A 17,773-nucleotide genomic window follows, 5' to 3' on the forward strand; every position below is an offset into this window, starting at 1 on the left:
CTCATCACATTTTAACATCTGAACTCTGTGGAGCCTGATCTCAAGGGTTTTAAGTTTGACCCTGAAACCAGAAGAGGATCTTTCTGTCTCTTCAGATTCACTGTGATGGGAGTGATTTCAGCCCTGAGTGATCACGCTGATGTTTGCACAGAGCAGATAATTTAGTAAATGTTTTGGCACATTGGTAACAGTGAAACAGTTTATTAGTAACGTGGGATCGTTTGTGTGTGGAGTATGAACTGAGATTCCTGAAGCTCTTGTCACACTGGTCACAGCTGTAGTTTCCTTCCACGTGTGCACGTTCATGATAGATACGACTGCATGATTGTGAGAAGCTTTTGTCACAGTGTCTGCACTTGTATGGTTTCTCTCCTGTGTGGACTCGTTTGTGTTTTTTAAGGTCACTGGCACTGATGAAGGATGACCCACACTGATCACAGAGGTGCTTTTTAACCTCACTGTGAATCAGTTCATGTCTGTTAAGGGGTTCCGAAAGAGACTCAGGCGCAGGCCAGGGTTTCCCTTTAAGCGAAGAACAGTGCGTTTATTCACAGTGAACACAATCACCAAGTGGCTATGTACAATGTGCAGGGGAAACGGGTCCGGGTCGCCAGGGTCCGTGGGAAACAGGGTTAGGGGAAAAGGTGCTCCACACTTTCTGTACAAAAGCTCCTCCTCAGTCACTCCTCTCAGAATCCGGTTCCAAAAACGATCTAAACACAAAAGGTCGGGTTAGCGGGATAATAACAAAGGGCTTTCAAGATACAGGTTGGCAGATACACAAGTTTGACTGACGCTGATAGTTCAACGATCCAGCGAAGACTAGTGCAGACTCGCCATCTAAGTAGTGCAGTAATCAGCTGGGATCAGCGGCCGGTGTGGTGATGAGCAGGTGTGTGGGCCAGCAGCGGGAGCCCGCAGTGAGCATCGCTGTGGCGAGAGAGAGAGAGAGAGTGAGAGAGAGAGGGCGAGAGAGCAAACAAACCACAAACATATTGCCCAATAGAGGATTGACCAGCAGGGCACAGGGACCATGACAATGTCCTTTTAATCTACCTGATGTGGGGAAGCTTCTCCCACATTCTTTGCAGTATTTCAGTTTGTCTCCAGTGTGTTTACGTTGATGTACTTTTAGGGTGTGTTTTCGACTGAAAGTTATTCCACAAAGATCACAACGAAACTCTTCCCCACGACCACAGTAATGACAGGGTTGAGAACTGGATCCATCTGTGTCGCTCTGCTTCTAAACAAAGACACAAAGACAGTGTAAGTCAGTCCTTCAACATTTTTATCCTGAACGTCGCCTGAAATAAAGAGTATCTCTGCAGACGTCCAATTACATTTGACTGTTTCAGTTAAAAAACTCAGTTTACTGGGCTGCAATAACTACAATACTACCACCATAATACTACAATAATACTTATTTCATGTTACAGTAACATCTGAGTTACATGAAAGAACTACTATGCTAATATTTGCAGGGTACCAACACAGCGGTAAACTACTAATGTAACACTGCAGTAATACTATTGTCTACAAGCACTAAAGTAATAAATAAGCATTGATACTACAGCTACAATACTACAATACCATTACGTAATGATACAACTTTGTTAACCATAAGAGAAGATTACCGAATGGTTTGGTTTTGTACTTATTTTCGTGTTTTATTTTCTTCCACGTACTCCTGACAGAGGACTGAACCACTGTATACAAAAGGCCATTTATGCAGAAATAATAACAATATCATGATATACCAGGAAACTGCCTTAACATTAAGTAACAAAATCATATCAATTTTCAGCACTTTTACTGCGTAAACAAAAATCATAACTGAAATAATAATCACTCAGAGCTGCTTTTCCCTGCAGTAAAATTGCTAACATGCTAACACAGTTTAATGAGCAGAGTTGTTCCAAACAGTCAGGCTAAAATGACAAAATACAAATATAAATACATACCTCACAGTAACTGCACTTGTAGAGTCTCTTTCTGGTGTGGATCTGTTGGTGTCGTCTCAGGTAATGTGGAGCTTTAAAAGTCGTCTCATACAGGTCACAATTATAAGGTCTCTCCTCAGTGTGGGTAAACATATGTTGTTGTAACTGTGGGCCTGTTGTAATTGTACAAGATCAATGGGACCCTAAGAGCCTTCATCAGGAACTCAATGGGGATGTGGCGTACAACATTAGAGGTCAACTCCAAGCCCATAGCACAAGTCACCATCAAGTGCGGGATCTACCAAGGAGATGCTCTGTCCCCACTGCTGTTCTGCATAGGCCTGAACCCCCTCAGTGAGCTCATTAACAAGACTGGCTACGGATACCAACTACGGAACGGAGCAGTTGTCAGCCACCTCCTGTACATGGATGACATCAAGCTGTATGCCAAGAGTGAACGAGACATCGATTCACTGATCCACACTACCAGGCTATACAGCAATGACATTGGAATGTCGTTCGGACTGGAGAAGTGTAGTCGGATGGTAACAAAGAGAGGGAAGGTAGTCAGAACTGAGGGGATTGAACTACCAGAAGGCAACATAGGGGACAGTTACAAGTACCTGGGGATCCCGCAGGCAAATGGGAACCATGAAGAGGCCGCTAGAAAGGCTGCAACCACCAAGTACCTGCAGAGGGTCAGGCAAGTCCTGAGGATTCAGCTGAATGGCAAGAACAAGATCCGGGCCATCAACACGTACGCCCTGCCCGTGATCAGGTACCCTGCTGGGGTAATAGGCTGGCCAAAGGAGGAGATAGAAGCCACAGACATAAAGACAAGAAAGCTCCTTACCATGCATGGAGGGTTTCACCCCAAGTCCAGCACCCTGAGGCTGTACGCTAAGCGGAAGGAAGGGGGCCGGGGACTGGTGAGTGTCAGCACCACAGTCCAGGATGAGACAACAAACATCCAAGAATACATTGGGAAGATGGCCGCCAACTGACCGAGTGCTCAGTGAATACCTCAGGCAGTAGAAACCCGAGAAAGAGGAGGGAGACGAGGAACCATCATGGAAGGACAGGCCCCTGAACGGTATGTACCACCGGCAGATAGAGGAGGTGGCTGATATCCAGAAATCCTACCAGTGGCTGGACAAAGCTGGACTGAAAGACAGCACAGAGGCACTAATCATGGCAGCACAAGAACAAGCTCTGAGTACAAGATCCATAGAGGCTGGGGTCTATCACCAGGCAAGACCCCAGGTGCAGGCTGTGTAAAGATGCCCCAGAGACAATCCAGCACATAACAGCAGGGTGCAAGATGCTAGCAGGCAAGGCATACATGGAACGCCATAACCAAGTGGCCGGCATAGTGTACAGGAACATCTGTGCCGAGTATAACCTGGAAGTCCCAAGGTCAAAATGGGAGATGCCCCCAAGGGTGGTGGAGAATGACCGAGCTAAGATCCTGTGGGACTTCCAGATACAGACGGACAAAATGGTGGTGGCTAACCAACCTGACATAGTGGTGGTAGACAAACAGAAGAAGACGGCCGTAGTGATCGATGTAGCGGTTCCGAATGACAGCAATATCAGGAAGAAGGAACACAAGAAGCTGGAGAAATACCAAGGGCTCAGAGAAGAGCTCGAGAGGATGTGGAGGGTGAAGGTAACGGTGGTCCCCGTGGTAATCGGAGCACTAGGTGCGGTGACTCCCAAGCTAGGCGAGTGGCTCCAGCAGATCCCGGGAATAACATCGGAGATCTCTGTCCAGAAGAGCGCAGTCCTGGGAACAGCTAAGATACTGCGCAGGACCCTCAAGCTCCCAGGCCTCTGGTAGAGGACCCGAGCTTGAAGGATAAACCGCCCGCAGGGGCGTGCTGGGTGTTTATATATATATATATATATATATATATATATATATGTGTGTATATATACATACATACATACACTCAACAAAAATATAAACGCAACACCTTTGTTACTGCTCCCATTCCCCATGGGATGGACGTAGAGACCTAAAATTCAGTCCAGATACACAATATAACCATCCCTCCCAAACAGTGGTCACAAATCAGTCCAAATGTGTGGTAGTGGGCACATCTGCCATATTGAGATAATCCATCCCACCTCACAGGTGTGCCACATCAGGATGCTGATCTGACATCATGAGTAGTGCACAGGTGTACCTCAGACTGCCCACAACAAAAGGCCACCCTGGAATGTGCAGTTTTGTCTCACAGCAAAATGCCACAGATGCCACAAGCAATGAGGGAGCGTGCAATTGGCATGCTGACAGCAGGAATGTCAACCAGATCTGTCGCCTGTGCATTGAATGTTCATTTCTCAACCATAAGCCGTCTCCACAGGCGTTTCAGAGAATATGGCAGCACATCCAACCGGCCTCACAACCGCAGACCTCGTGTAACCACACCAGCCCAGGACCTCCACATCCAGCAGGTTCACCTCCAAGATCGTCTGAGACCAGCCACCCAGACAGCTGCTGGAACAATTGGTTTGCACAACCAAACAATTTCTGCACAAACTGTCAGAAACCGTCTCAGGGACGCTCAACTGCATGCCCGTCGTCCTCATCGGGGTCTTGACCTGACTCCAGCTCGTCGCCGTAACAGACTTGTGTGGGCAAATGCTCACATTCGATGGCGTCTGGCACGTTGGAGAGGTGTGCGCTTCACGGATGAATCATGGTTCACATTGTTCAGGGCAGATGGCAGCTGAGAATGTCCCAGTTCTTGCATGGCCAGCATACTCACCGGACATGTCACCCATTGAGCATGTTCGGGATGTGCTTGACCGGCGTATACGACAGCGTGTACCAGTTCCCATGAATATCCAACAACCTCGCACAGCCATTGAAGTGGAGTGGACCAACATTCCACAGGCCACAATTGACAATCTGATAGACTCCATGCGACGATGTGTTGCACTGCATGAGGCAAATGGTGGTCACACCAGATACTGACCGGTTCTGGGTCCCCAGACCCCCAATAGCGCAAAAAACTGCACATTCCAGGGTGGCCTTTTGTTGTGGGCAGTCTGAGGTACACCTGTGCACTACTCATGATGTCAGATCAGCATCCTGATGTGGCACACCTGTGAGGTGGGATGGATTATCTCAATATGGCAGATGTGCCCACTACCACACATTTGGACTGATTTGTGACCACTGTTTGGGAGGGATGGTTATATTGTGTATCTGGAATGAATTTTAGGTCTCTACGTCCATCCCATGGGGAATGGGAGCAGTAACAAAGGTGTTGCGTTTATATTTTTGTTGAGTGATATGTATATATATATATATATATATATATATATATATATATATATATATATATATATATATATATATATATATATACATACATATATTAGGGGTGCAACGATATTCGTATCGATATTGAACCGTTCGATACAGTGCTTTCGGTTCGGTACGCATATGTATCGAACAATACAACATTTGTAATTTATTTTATCAACTTTCCTTCTGACGATGCTGTCTGTGTGGAGCGCTCAGTGAATCTGCGTTCGACTACTCCGCCTAGGCTGCACTGTCGAGCGCAGATCCACTGAGCGCTCCACACAGACATCATAGTCAGAAGGAAGAGCGCAGGGCAAGCTAGCGAGACAGAAGTTAAGCTCTCCTTACAACATGGACCTCCCCCACCCTCATTCAGATCTGGCGTTTGGAATTATTTTGGTTTTCATGTGACGTATGACCCTGAAGGTAAGCGAGTCATGGACTAAAGTAAAACAGTATGTTGGATGTGCCATGCAATGCTCAATTACATGGGTGGGAACTAGTGTGTTAGCGCAGTTAGCTCGTTAACGTGTTGGCCGTCTAGCCCCATGCACGGGGCGATCGGCGGTAGCTCGTTAACGGAGATTTTCCGTGTCGTGGCGTTAAGGTCATTTCAACGAGATTAACCTGAAAGCACTAGTGGGAACACAACGAATATGACTGCACATTTACGCCGACATCATCCTAGTGCAAAGACAAAAACAACAAGCATGCATGCTACAAACTTTACCCGAGTCATTTAGACAGCCGTTAGCACAGGATTCTCGTTATGGGGACCTGATATGTTTAATATGCTGCTGAGAATATAGCCCAGAAGAAGCGTATAGTATACCTTTTATTTTGGAAAGAGCCATTTCTCTGTAATAAACTCTCTTTTCCAAAGAGGAGTGATTCCTCAATCAGATACAGGGCTCGCAAAATCGCTAGCCCCAGTCGGGCTACCAAAATCTATCTCTGCCCTGCCTGTCGGGCTATCGTAGGAAGGAAAAATATATGTCAATGCTTTTGCATTCTTTCGGAAATGTAGCTGGGTAATTATGTCATTGGCATCGGTGAGCCACTGTCAATATGTGACATATTGAAATTGCGTTTGAATTTGCGAGACAGCACTGATTGGTGAGTGGTGATAATTTGCGCACCAATTCCTCTGACATCGTCTTATCAATCGTTAGCTTACTATGCAAACATGACAAGTGAAATCTCCCGCAGCAAGCTTAAACATGTGAGAGGTTGATCGCGCAGAGAATCGCTGACCGGTGTGTGTGTGTGTAAAAGCAGCAGGATATATATTTCAGTTCTTCTGAGCCAAATAAGACAGGTCAGGGTGAAGAAGTGACAGCCAAAGAAAAGCTTACCACAAAACGGAAAAGTTATGACAAATCAGACTATAAGGCAAAAAGAAAGTGCAGCTTTATGGTTTCATGGACAAAATAATTTCTGTGGCTGCAACATGACGAGCTAAATAACCAGGGCTGCACATAAGTGGTCCGCAGGTGCGCATTCGCTGTCAAAATAAAAAACACGCACAAGGGTTAGGGTTAAATTTAAAAACTCTACTTTTGAGTTAAAATATATATTTATAATTTTAATAAATGACAAATTAAAAAGGCATGAACATTTTTTTGTATCGAAAAAATATCGAACCGTGACACCAAAGTATCGAACCGAACCGAACCGTGAATTTTGTGTATCGTTGCACCCCTAATATATATATATATATATATATATATATATATATATATATATATATATATATATATATATATATATATATGTATATATATGTATATATGTATATATATATGTATATATATATATATATATATATGTAGTCCCATTTATAGTTCCTGAATTTAATATCAAGGTGGGGAAAAGGATCAGTGATGATCATCATGATGATCTATGGGAATATAACAGTAAATACTAAATATTAAACATTATTGTGCAGCGCATAAGATCGACAGCGCACAGTGTACTTTGAGGAGCCAAGAAGGGTGTAGTTTGTGTATGTGAGCACCCGTGTGTACACCTGTGAGCATGAGCGTGCTTGTATTTAAAAGGTTCCTTCATGTAATGATCTGCTAGAGGGTGTGGGGAGCCACAGCCCCGTCCTCCAGGGCATGAAGCAGGTATGGAGGAGATCAAACTCCAGACATCCAGAGGCCCCCAGAACACAAGAGACCAAGGAAGACCAACAGAGGGGCAGCTGCGCCACTGTCCCAGTAAGAGCTGAGGAGAGTCCCAGATGAGGGCTCACTCAGCAGCCGCGGAGCAGAAGTCAGGGGGGTTGCAGTGACGTGCCCGTGAGCTCCGCCGGCAGCCAGCTGTGTCTGAGTGAACGAGCCCCAGGCCGAGAGGCCGAGGGCACCCCACCCCCGAAGTGGCCCGAGTGAGCCCCAGGCTCCAGGCCCCGATAAGCAGCCACCAAGGAGTGAGCCGGTGTGTACCTGGACGCCCATCCCAGACACAAAAAACCACCAACGTACCGAAGTCTGAGGGCGTCCGCCACTGGCAGCGGAAGTGGTGGGGGGAGATAGGCCTCCAAACCTTAGAGGGCCTGACATGTCCCCAGAGAGGTGACGTCTGATACCAAACCTGACATATAGACACAGACATACAGGCACACACAGATACAAACATCCATTTCCACCCATATGCAATTACTCAGCACTCAACCAACGTGGAGACAGACATAGAGAGACACTGTACACACGATCACACTCCCCAAGCATACTCTAAGAACCGGGTCCCCCTGGAGGGGGAAAATGCACCCAGACTCAGGTGGTGTTTCCCTGCGGTGGGGAGAAGCAGACCGCCACAGCAGCAGGGAGACCCCACATTCCAGACCCCAGTCGGATGGCCAACTCCTCCTCCCAGCCCCCCGCTCCAGCAGGACGCAGGGAACGGGGGTGGTAGAAGACTCCGAACCTCCCTCCACCCGCTCATTGTAGTGTTGATGCATGTGTGTTCTAAGGTGCATTTAAAACCCAGGAGGGCATGGAGCTACCTGCCAGAGAGCAGCAGGTAAGCGCATAGCCCCTCCTGAGAGCCCTCAATGTCTACGTGTATTTAAAATTGAGAGGTGGGCAACGGCGCCAGGGGTGAGGTGTACACCCCGATGGTCTTTTGGAGTCCGTGTAGCGTGCCCACCCCCAAAATCCTATATGTATGTGTTATGAGAGTGTGAGTAATGTGAATGTCTAAGTTGTGAGATAAAATTGAGGCACAGGCAGCCAGAAGGAGACAGAGGGGGGGATGCCTCCCCTGCACCCTGGTGACACACCTTTACCCCAAGGCCCTACATGTGTGGGTGATTGTTGTGGAGCGGGAAGATGGAGGCAGCTGGGTATGGGGAGGGAAGGAAGGGAGGGGCAAGTGACCCCTCCCTGGGGCCAGCTCCCCCGCTGACCCCAGTAGGCACCCCCATACTCTGCAACCCGCCAGGGAAAGGGAGCCCAGGCGCATCCGGACCGGGGCCCAGTTCAACAGCGCTGCCTGGCCCCACAGAGCCCGGGACAGCCCACCTGACCCCACCATAGAGAAAACTGCACCCAACCCGTCATCCACTCATCTTCCAGACTACACAAGACAATCGACGCCCAGGCTGAGATCTTCCTCCACCTCTCCTGTATCTCCCCCTCCTGCATACTGAGTTCCTGAAGAGAGGAGAGCTCTTGCAAGATGTAACAACCTCCCCCACCAGTTGAAGAGCCCCCCAGGTGGTTTGATGCACTAGCGGACCCTGCGCCAGGGCTGGGCCCCATACATCCACCCGCCCACAACCCCGGCAACACACCAACCAGGACCCAAGCCCCCAAGGCCCAGCAAGGGCCCAAGCCCAGAGACGGAGCACCCCCAGAATCCCACGCCCGTCCCGGACCCAACCAGGGGCAGCCAGGCTACCAGGTCAGTAACCCATGTCCGTCAGCACAGACCCTCCCCTATCCCTGCTGCACGCAGCCACGAGGAAACCGTCACCTAAGAGCCAACAGAGCCCTTAATAGGCCATGACCACAACCCCGGGTTGAGCCCTCCAAGGAAGGTGCTCCAGGGGAAGAATTCGGGAGAATTTGAATATTTTATTTTGTCACATTCCACACCAGTTGGTGGCGGGAATGCACCATTTTGCTGTTTGCCAACCGCCAATAAACCCTATACAGAAGAATAAGAAGAAGGCGCTGTCGCGTCGTCCATGTTTTCTACAGTCATTGGGCGGAACAAAGTAAGAATGCTCCACGAGAGGAGGTGTTTGCACAGAGAGCTGCTTTTTCATTCAAAGAGACTAAAGTAGTACCAATGTTTGGATCGATATCTGCATCGATCTGCCCACCCTTGTCTCCTGGATCGTAGCTGAGATCAGCGTGAACCACGTGGGTCTCTGCTCCCTGATCTGTTTCCTGTGTTTGGAAAGAGTTGCAGCTTCATCGCGGAGTTTCTCTCGGTTTGTGGGCTCATCTAAAGGTAAGCACCGAGCTAACTTTACTGTGAGTTCAGTTCATGTTGAGTTTAGCTCCTGAATGAGGTCTTCTGCTGCTCTCCTCGGTGTCTGTTCACAGTTTATTGTGAACACGTTGAGAGAAGAGTGAGAGAGTGTTTGGAGAAAAACACCAACTAATCATTAGCTCAGCATGCTGGGAGAAGTTGGAGCAGAAAAGTCTTTTCATTGTCCCTGCAGCTGTTTTTCTGCCTGCACCAAACCTCTACAGCCTCGTTTCTATTTGAAGTGATAACAGGAAATGGATGAGAGCGATCTGCTGCAGTATCAGGGTCACAATAAACTTTATTGTCCAGCTGCTGTGGATGAACACATGAGAGGAAGTGAACTCCTACAAAGTCTCATTTTAATGAGTCTGGCTGCTGTAAAGTGATGCACAGGAAGATGTTAACAAAAACTAATGAAAACGAGATGAAAGTAAACAGTGTTCATATTTGAAAGCACAGAGAATAAAAATATATTGTGGTGGTTAATGTGCAGGAGAGTGTGAAGAATGTAATAATGTCTTCCTGTGTCAAACAGCTGCAGTCAAAGCAGGAAGGAAACCACTGATCAAAGCTCATTAATCAAAGACTGCTGATCAATGGCCATGAGTACCATTCAGAGAGTTGGGGAGTCGCTGCAATCACAGCATTTGATCAATGAGCTTTGATCAGTGGTTGTTGATCAATGTTCATGAGAATTTGCATATTAATGCTCAATAACTGACCTCCCAGCCCATTGTTCCTTCAGTGGTGCTCGTTTCAGTCATTATGCAAATGCACTGTTGAAAATTGGGGAAACCTGCAGTCAGCTGAGACTGAAGAAGTCACGAAATGTTTCTCCCACAAAAAGCTACGTCCAGATGAACAGAATCAAAGTTTAGGGAATGGTGGAGGTGGTGGGACTGGGGGGCTGAAGGAGTTGAAAGTGTGGGGTGGGGGAGTAACAGGTCTGTCCCTGTTTGTGGAAACCACAGGAGGAGCTGTTCAGGCTGTTGCTGGGTGTGAATTGTTGATGGAGTCTTTAAACTTGTAGTTGCTGTTTTCCAGACTGAAGCAGAGTCGTTAGCTGAAAACTGGTTTTAGAGGTTCATTCAGGACACCTTCTCAGGCTCTTACAGCCTTACCTGTATCATAACAAAGTGTATAAACCCCAATCCACCTTTAACATGGTCCTTGACACATCACAACGCAACACAAACAACACAACACAGTATAATAAAGAAGAACAAGTGTATTTGTATTGCACACTGTTATTATTGCACCTTGTTATAAATATAATAATATATATGATACTGATTTTACCGTGTTAACCCCCCCCCCTCCAAATAAAAAAAAAAGTCCAGGTAGGTAGCCAGTCAGGTCAGCTGTTAGCGCTGTTTAGGGCTATCGCCCTGTTGTAAAAGCTGTCTTTGGGTCCATTTGTTCGGGACCTCAGCAGCCTGAACCTCCTGCCAGATGGTAGCAGCTTAAACAGCCGGTGTCCTGGGTGTGTACCGTCCCGTAGGATGCTGCGTGCCCTATTGAGACGCGAGTGCTGTACAGGTCCTTCAGGGAGGGAAGAGGATGTCCAATGATTTTTTGGGCCATATTGATGACCCTCTGGAGTGCCTTTCTCTGTGCTGTGGTGCAGCTGGAGAACCACACACCGATGCAATATGTCAGCACACTTTCAATGGAGCAGCGGTAGAAGACGGTCAGCAGCTCCTTCTTCGGGTCCATTTTTCTGAGGATTCTCAGAAAGTGGAGACGCTGTTGGGCCTTCTTTAAAACTGCAGAGATGTTAGAGCTCCATTGGATGTCTGTGTCTACGTGCACACCCAGAAACTTGAAACTGGAGACCCTTTCCACGCACTCCCCGTTGATGCTGACAGGCTGCAGCTCAGACTTCCTCCTTCTGAAATCAACTACCAGTTCTTTTGTCTTGGTGGTATTGAGGTCCAGGTTGTTATCTACACACCAATCTGAAAGCCTCTGAACTTCAGCTCTGATGAGCCCCACCACAGTGGTATCATCTGCAGTCTTGATGACTGCGTTGACTGGGTGGGAACTAACACAGTCATGAGTGTACAGAGTGTATAGTAGGGGACTCAGTACACAGCCTTGTGGAGAGCCGGTGTTAAGGCTGAGAGCTGAGGAACAGTAGTAAAAGTAGCTCCTTGAAGAACGTTTTTATCATAAACTAACTGAATGTTGTACTATATTAATGTAATAATAAAATAATATTAGTAGATCAAATACAAACTATTTATTTCTAATAAAGGTTCTCTGTTTGAATCAGTTAAGTAGAAAATGAAGGAAAATAAAACACGTGTGTATTTTCTGTTGCCTACACTGTAGAGCGTGACTTTGCCTCTAAACAGGAACATGAGCAGGGAAGAGGTTAAAGTGGGATTGAGCAGGTGGGAACCCTAAAATCAGCTGTAGTGGCTCAGCGTGGGGAAAAGAATCACAGCTCACAATAATTTCAGTTGAGAGCTCCAGTAGATTTTCTTAAAGTACAGGCTGTGATCAGCTGACCTGCTGCTCTCTGTGGATGTACACAACTGAATTCAACCAGATGTCAGCAGATGTTTCATGAGCTGTCCTGGCTGATTTCCATCCTCTACACTGTCTTTATATTAGACACTATACTGTTGGTATGAAGGTGGAAGTCAGTGAATGAATGTCAGCATCATGAGCTTCAGTTTAAATGAATCTCTGCTACACTTGATGTAATCTAACTGTGACATGAGCACCACAGTCACTGTGCACCAGTCACACACTGTTCTTTACTTTAAATCCATCACAGTTCAGCAAACGAACCTGTTTATCCTGCACTAACCTGCAGAGGATCTTCATGCAGTCTTTAAATAACACAGTTAATCTGCCTCAGATCGTTTTGCAGCATCTTTTAGTATATGAAAAAACATAATGTCACATGTACAGACCCAATATTTGATTTCAACACATGAGGACTTACATGTAAGCTTTAATCTCCAGTTGATCGAATCCCACTGAGCAGTCCTTCCCTTTAAATCTAACCTCTCTTCTTCCTCTCCTGTCCTGTGTGTCTTATCTTTCTCCATCTCTGAGTGAAGTTAGCTCTCTTTCTTTTCTCTCCCTGTGATGTACAGCAGCTGGACCTTTAGCCAGCAACACACTGTGAGACAAACTGCACACAAACGGTTTGTGTGTTTGCTGATGTTTGTTGATAGAAACGCTGCATTTGAAATTACCTGTTTGTTCAGGTGCTGTGCAAAAAAGAAAGAAGAACAACGTCTCACTTTAACTCCTGACTATGACTCACAGTTTTGCCTCTTTCATCTCTTTTTATGTTTCATACCCTGGTGATTAGTACACGATCAGGATTGTCTTTCATGTGTTACTTTTCCCGTTTCTCAAGTTGGTTTGATGTTTGATGCCTGCAGTGATGAAATAACTCCTCTCAGATGCCTTAAAAGTAACACATCTGTTTTCCAAATGTAAGGAGTACAAAATACAATTTTCTTTTTCTAATGTAGGGAGCAAAAGTAAAATATTTTCCTTCACTGAATCAACTTTTGAACGTTACATTGTAATTATTAATATTCTAAAATGACAAAATCATAGAAATATATAATAGGAAACAGGAAACATAAAAAAGTATAGACCTTGTAAACATTTATTACTTTTCTGAGTGTGTTAGCATGCTAGCATTAATAACTGTGTACAGCAGGAGGGATGGGCATGATTTTACTGTTTGAACAGTCATGAATTATTTTTAACACCAGGTTGGATGTAATGTGTTAGAACTACCAGTAGGTGGGGATAAGAGACCTTTAAGGTGTTTGGTGCCACACTCCACCTTCAGGTTTAAAACTAGTGTTAATGGAGGGAGTTTGAAGGTTGAGTTTGTTCCACGACTGCATTTCACTCACTGCCTCTGTTTGTATCTCTGTCACTGCAGGACCAACGTGGAGCGAGAAGTCAGCGCTCTCAGGAGGCCGACAAACCTCACAGAAGAAAGGGAGAGAAAAAACACACCTGTGACGAGTGTGGGAAGGGTTTTACTTTGAAGGGTTCACTAAAATCACACCAACTCATCCACAGTGGAGTTAAAGCGTACAGCTGTGAGTTGTGTGGAAAGACTTTTTCTTGGAAGGATGTTCTAAAAAAACACCAACTCATCCACAGTGGAGTTAAAGCGTACAGCTGTGATCAGTGTGGCAGAGCTTTCACTCACAGTGCCAGCTTACAGAGGCATCTAGTTACCCACTCTGGAATTAAGGCATACAGCTGTGACATCTGTGGAAAAACTTTCAGCCAGAGTGGAAGCCGAAATGCACATCTACGCATTCACACCAGAGAAGATGTGTACTGCTGTGGTCAGTGTGGCAAACACTTTGCTAAAGACACACACTTACAACGCCACATGTTTACCCACACTGAGGAGAGACCTTATAAATGTGACCTGTGTGAAAAGACTTTTAAAGCTCCATGTTACCTGAGACGACACCAACAGATCCACACCAGAAAGAGACTCTACAAGTGCAGTTACTGTGAGGTATGTATTTATATTGTTATCTTGTCATTTTATCCTGACTGTTTGGAACAACTCTGCTCATTAAACTGTGTTAGCATGTTAGTAATTCTACTGCATGGAAAAGCAGCTCTGAGTGATTATTCAGATTTTCACTTCAGTTATGATTTTAGTATTACTGTAGTATTATGGTGGTAGTATTGTAGTTATTGCATCCCAGTAAACTGTGTTAACTGAAACAGTAAAATGTAATTGGACGTCTGCAGAGATGCTCTTTATTTCACGCGACGTTCATGATAAAAATGTTGAAGGACTGACTTACACTGTCTTTGTGTCTTTGTTTAGAAGCAGAGCGACACAGATGGATCCAGTTCTCAACCCTGTCATCGCTGTGGTGGCGGGAAAGACTTTCGTTGTGACCTTTGTGGAAAAGCTTTCAGTCGAGAAGACAGTCTAAAAGTACATCAGCGTAAACACACTGGAGACAAACTGAAAAACTGCAAAGAATGTGGGAGAAGCTTCCACACAATAACTGTCTTAAAGCGACATGAACTGATTCACAGCGGGGTTAAAAAGCACCTCTGTGATCAGTGTGGGTCATCTTTCATTACTGCAGGTGGGCTTAAAACACACAAACGAGTCCACACAGGAGAGAAACCATACAAGTGCAGACACTGTGACAAAAGCTTCTCACATTCAGGTAGTCGTAACAATCATGAACATACACACATGGAAGGAAACTACAGCTGTGACCAGTGTGACAAGAGCTTCAGGAATCTCAGTTCATACTCCGAACACAAACGATCCCACGTTACCAATAAACTGTTTCACTGTTACCAATGTGCCAAAACATTCACGTCATTGTCTGCTCTGTGCAAACATCAATGTGATACAGCCACATAGAGAGCCGAAATAGACACCTACGCATTCACACCAGACATCTTGTGTACTGCTGTGGCAAACAGTTTACAACAGACTCAAGCTTGCAACAACACGTTTACCCACAGTTAGGTTTTGTATTGTTGATTGTCATTTATGCTTAGAAATATTTAACCATATATGCTTAGAGGTGTATAATCGATTGTGTAGTGATAGGATGTGTGATCTTTAGCAGGCTGTAAAGGCTTGGTGTGTATTCCACACTGGAATGCACACCTACATCCTGGGAGCATGAGAAGAGGTCGTACCTTGTTTTATTGTTTTATGGTAGGATAAACGTGGCTGTGTTTGTTTTAGGCTAAGTGCCTTTTGTTTAGATGACCTGCTGGACTTCCATTCATGTAACCTCAATAAAAGAGCAGTGTTACGGGGGAGCGGTCGAGAGCAACTGGGGTCAAGCGAAGGAACGGCGTTTGTCCGGTTCTCTCCCGTGCACGAGAAACATGAAGAACTTTGACTACTTCGTGTCTTGCTTGCTGTGTAATTATATTGTCTTCAACGTTCCAGCGAATAGATTCAAGCTACAACCCTATCACCCACACTGAGGAGAAACCTTATGTGATGTAAACACATGATGTCAATGAAAATATCCATCTAGTTACATTTTAACCCTGAGGGGTCGACCACTTTTTTATGTGCGATACTGATATCATAAATTTGGATATCTGCTTTTTAATCAATAAAACTGTTTTTTAAATATCTTGCTGCTTTTTGTATAACTTCATACTCAAGTTAAAAATAAAGTTATTATTATTGTTATACCTGTATGCAAAAAATACACTGCACCCAAAATATTTCATAGTTCAGCAAAACTGATCAATCTAATAAACTTCAACCTACTCCATCCTCCCTATTCATGTGAGTGAAGTTGCCCCCCCCACCTTCTTCAAATCCAACAAAAGTGTTATCAAACGTTTGTGCTGCTATCGTTTTAAAGATATTAATAAAAAATTCTAGAGGTCATCAGAGGTCAACCAGCCCCCCCACATTAATGGAATCAAACAAAACCGGTGTCAATCAATTGTGCTACGTTTGTGCTGGTTTGTGCTGCAAAAATTGTCGTTCGTGCTGCTATCATTTCAAAAATATTAATAAAATAATGTCTTTATGTGTGCTCAATCATCCAGGTAAGTAAATTCCAAAAGTTGATTCTGTTCACCTGGACATTTTCAGTGGGAGAAACGTTTTGTCAGTCATCCAAGTGACTTCTTCAGTCTCATCTGACTGCAGGTTTCCCCAACCTTATAAACAGTACATTTGCACAGCGAAGGAAACTGAATGAACAATGGGCTGGGGGGTTAGTTCCATGATTGTTAGTATGCAAATTCTTATGACCATTCATCAACGACTACTAATCAAAGACACAGATTCTCAAATGGCCATGAGTACCATTCACCGAGAGTTGGGGAATGGCTGCAATCACAGCATTGTAAGATGGCGAAAGATGTACCCTTGGGCCCCCCTTCTCGATTCAGAGATGGTCAGCATCCTGACAGCCTGATGGACGAAGCTGTCTCTCAGTCTGCGGGTTCTGGCCCGGAGGCTCTTCAGTATCCTTCCTGATGGCAGCAAACTGAAGAAGCTGTTTAAGGGATGAAGAGAGTCACCTGTAATGAAGAGGACCTTCCGGATGAGGCAGGCGCAGTAGATCTCCTAGAGAGGGAGGCAAGAGAGGTCCCCACAATCCTCTCTGCTGCTCTCACTACCCGTTGTCATTTTTTTCCTGCAGGACCCAGTGCAGGAGTCATACCACACAGTGATGCAGCTGGTGAGGATCAGTGATGGGAATAACGGCATTACAAGTAACGGCGTTACTTCTTTCAGTAACGAGTAATCGAACTAATTACTATTTCTATCGTTACAATGCCGTTACAGTTACTAGCAAAAAAAACGATGTGTTTATAAGAAGAAAGTAAAGCCTTCCAAGCTGGACGGGCTCCTGGAGCGCCGGGTGAAGCAGTTCACCTTGGAGGAGAAGCAGAGACTTGAGAAGTTAAGACAGGCAGCTACAAAACCTGCTCCTGTTATTAAGACTTAAGCCCCCCCCCCCCCCCCCCCCCCCCAGAGCGAGGGTGGAGCCGTAGTCATATTCAGTTCACAAGGGTTTAATGTTAAATCAAAATAGAATCAAACAGGTAACAGTAACACCTAAAAACAATTTAAAAACTTGATTTTATAAAAAACAGTCCTGGATCACACATCGCTCTGTGTTTTCTTTTGTTTATAGTTTGTCCTTTTGGCATTAGATCCTAGGTTCCTTAAATGTGAGTGAAGTTGCCCCCCCCCCCACCGTCTTCAAATCCAACAAAAGTGGTATCAAACATTTGTGCTGGTTTATGCTGCAAAAATTTTCATTTGTGCTGCTATCATTTTAAAGATATTCAGGAAAATTTCTAGAGGTCATCAGAGGTCAACCAGTCCCCCCACAATAATGGAAACAAACAAAACTGGTGTCAATCAACTGTGCTACGTTTGTGCTGTCTCTGTTTTACAGGATATTAACGAAAATGTAAAGGTCAACCAGCCCCCCCACATTACCCAAATCTATAAAAATGATGTCAAACATTTGTGCTACGTTTGTGCTGCTATCATTTTAAA

General features: G+C 45.3%; 1 protein-coding gene and 1 pseudogene across 1 annotated transcript in view; one reads left to right on the forward strand and one right to left on the reverse strand.

Annotated features, from left to right (window-relative positions):
- The window catches only part of LOC146702184 (uncharacterized), a 52,763-nt gene extending 37,624 nt beyond the window's left edge, over positions 1 to 15,139 (forward strand). The window contains exons 3-4 of the mRNA XM_085468909.1: positions 13,664 to 14,260; positions 14,582 to 15,139. Of these exons, the coding sequence (XP_085325035.1) occupies positions 13,664 to 14,260; positions 14,582 to 15,139 (1,155 nt within the window). The remainder of the gene's footprint in view (positions 1 to 13,663; positions 14,261 to 14,581) is intronic.
- Positions 7,313 to 8,796, reverse strand: LOC146702186 (uncharacterized; annotated as a pseudogene).
- Positions 15,140 to 17,773: the final 2,634 nt, after the last annotated feature.

This window comes from Copadichromis virginalis, linkage group LG9 (assembly GCF_057382275.1).
Source record: "Copadichromis virginalis isolate Kocher_CV1m ecotype Utaka linkage group LG9, C_Virginalis_male_GT1.1, whole genome shotgun sequence".
NCBI lineage: Eukaryota > Metazoa > Chordata > Actinopteri > Cichliformes > Cichlidae > Copadichromis > Copadichromis virginalis.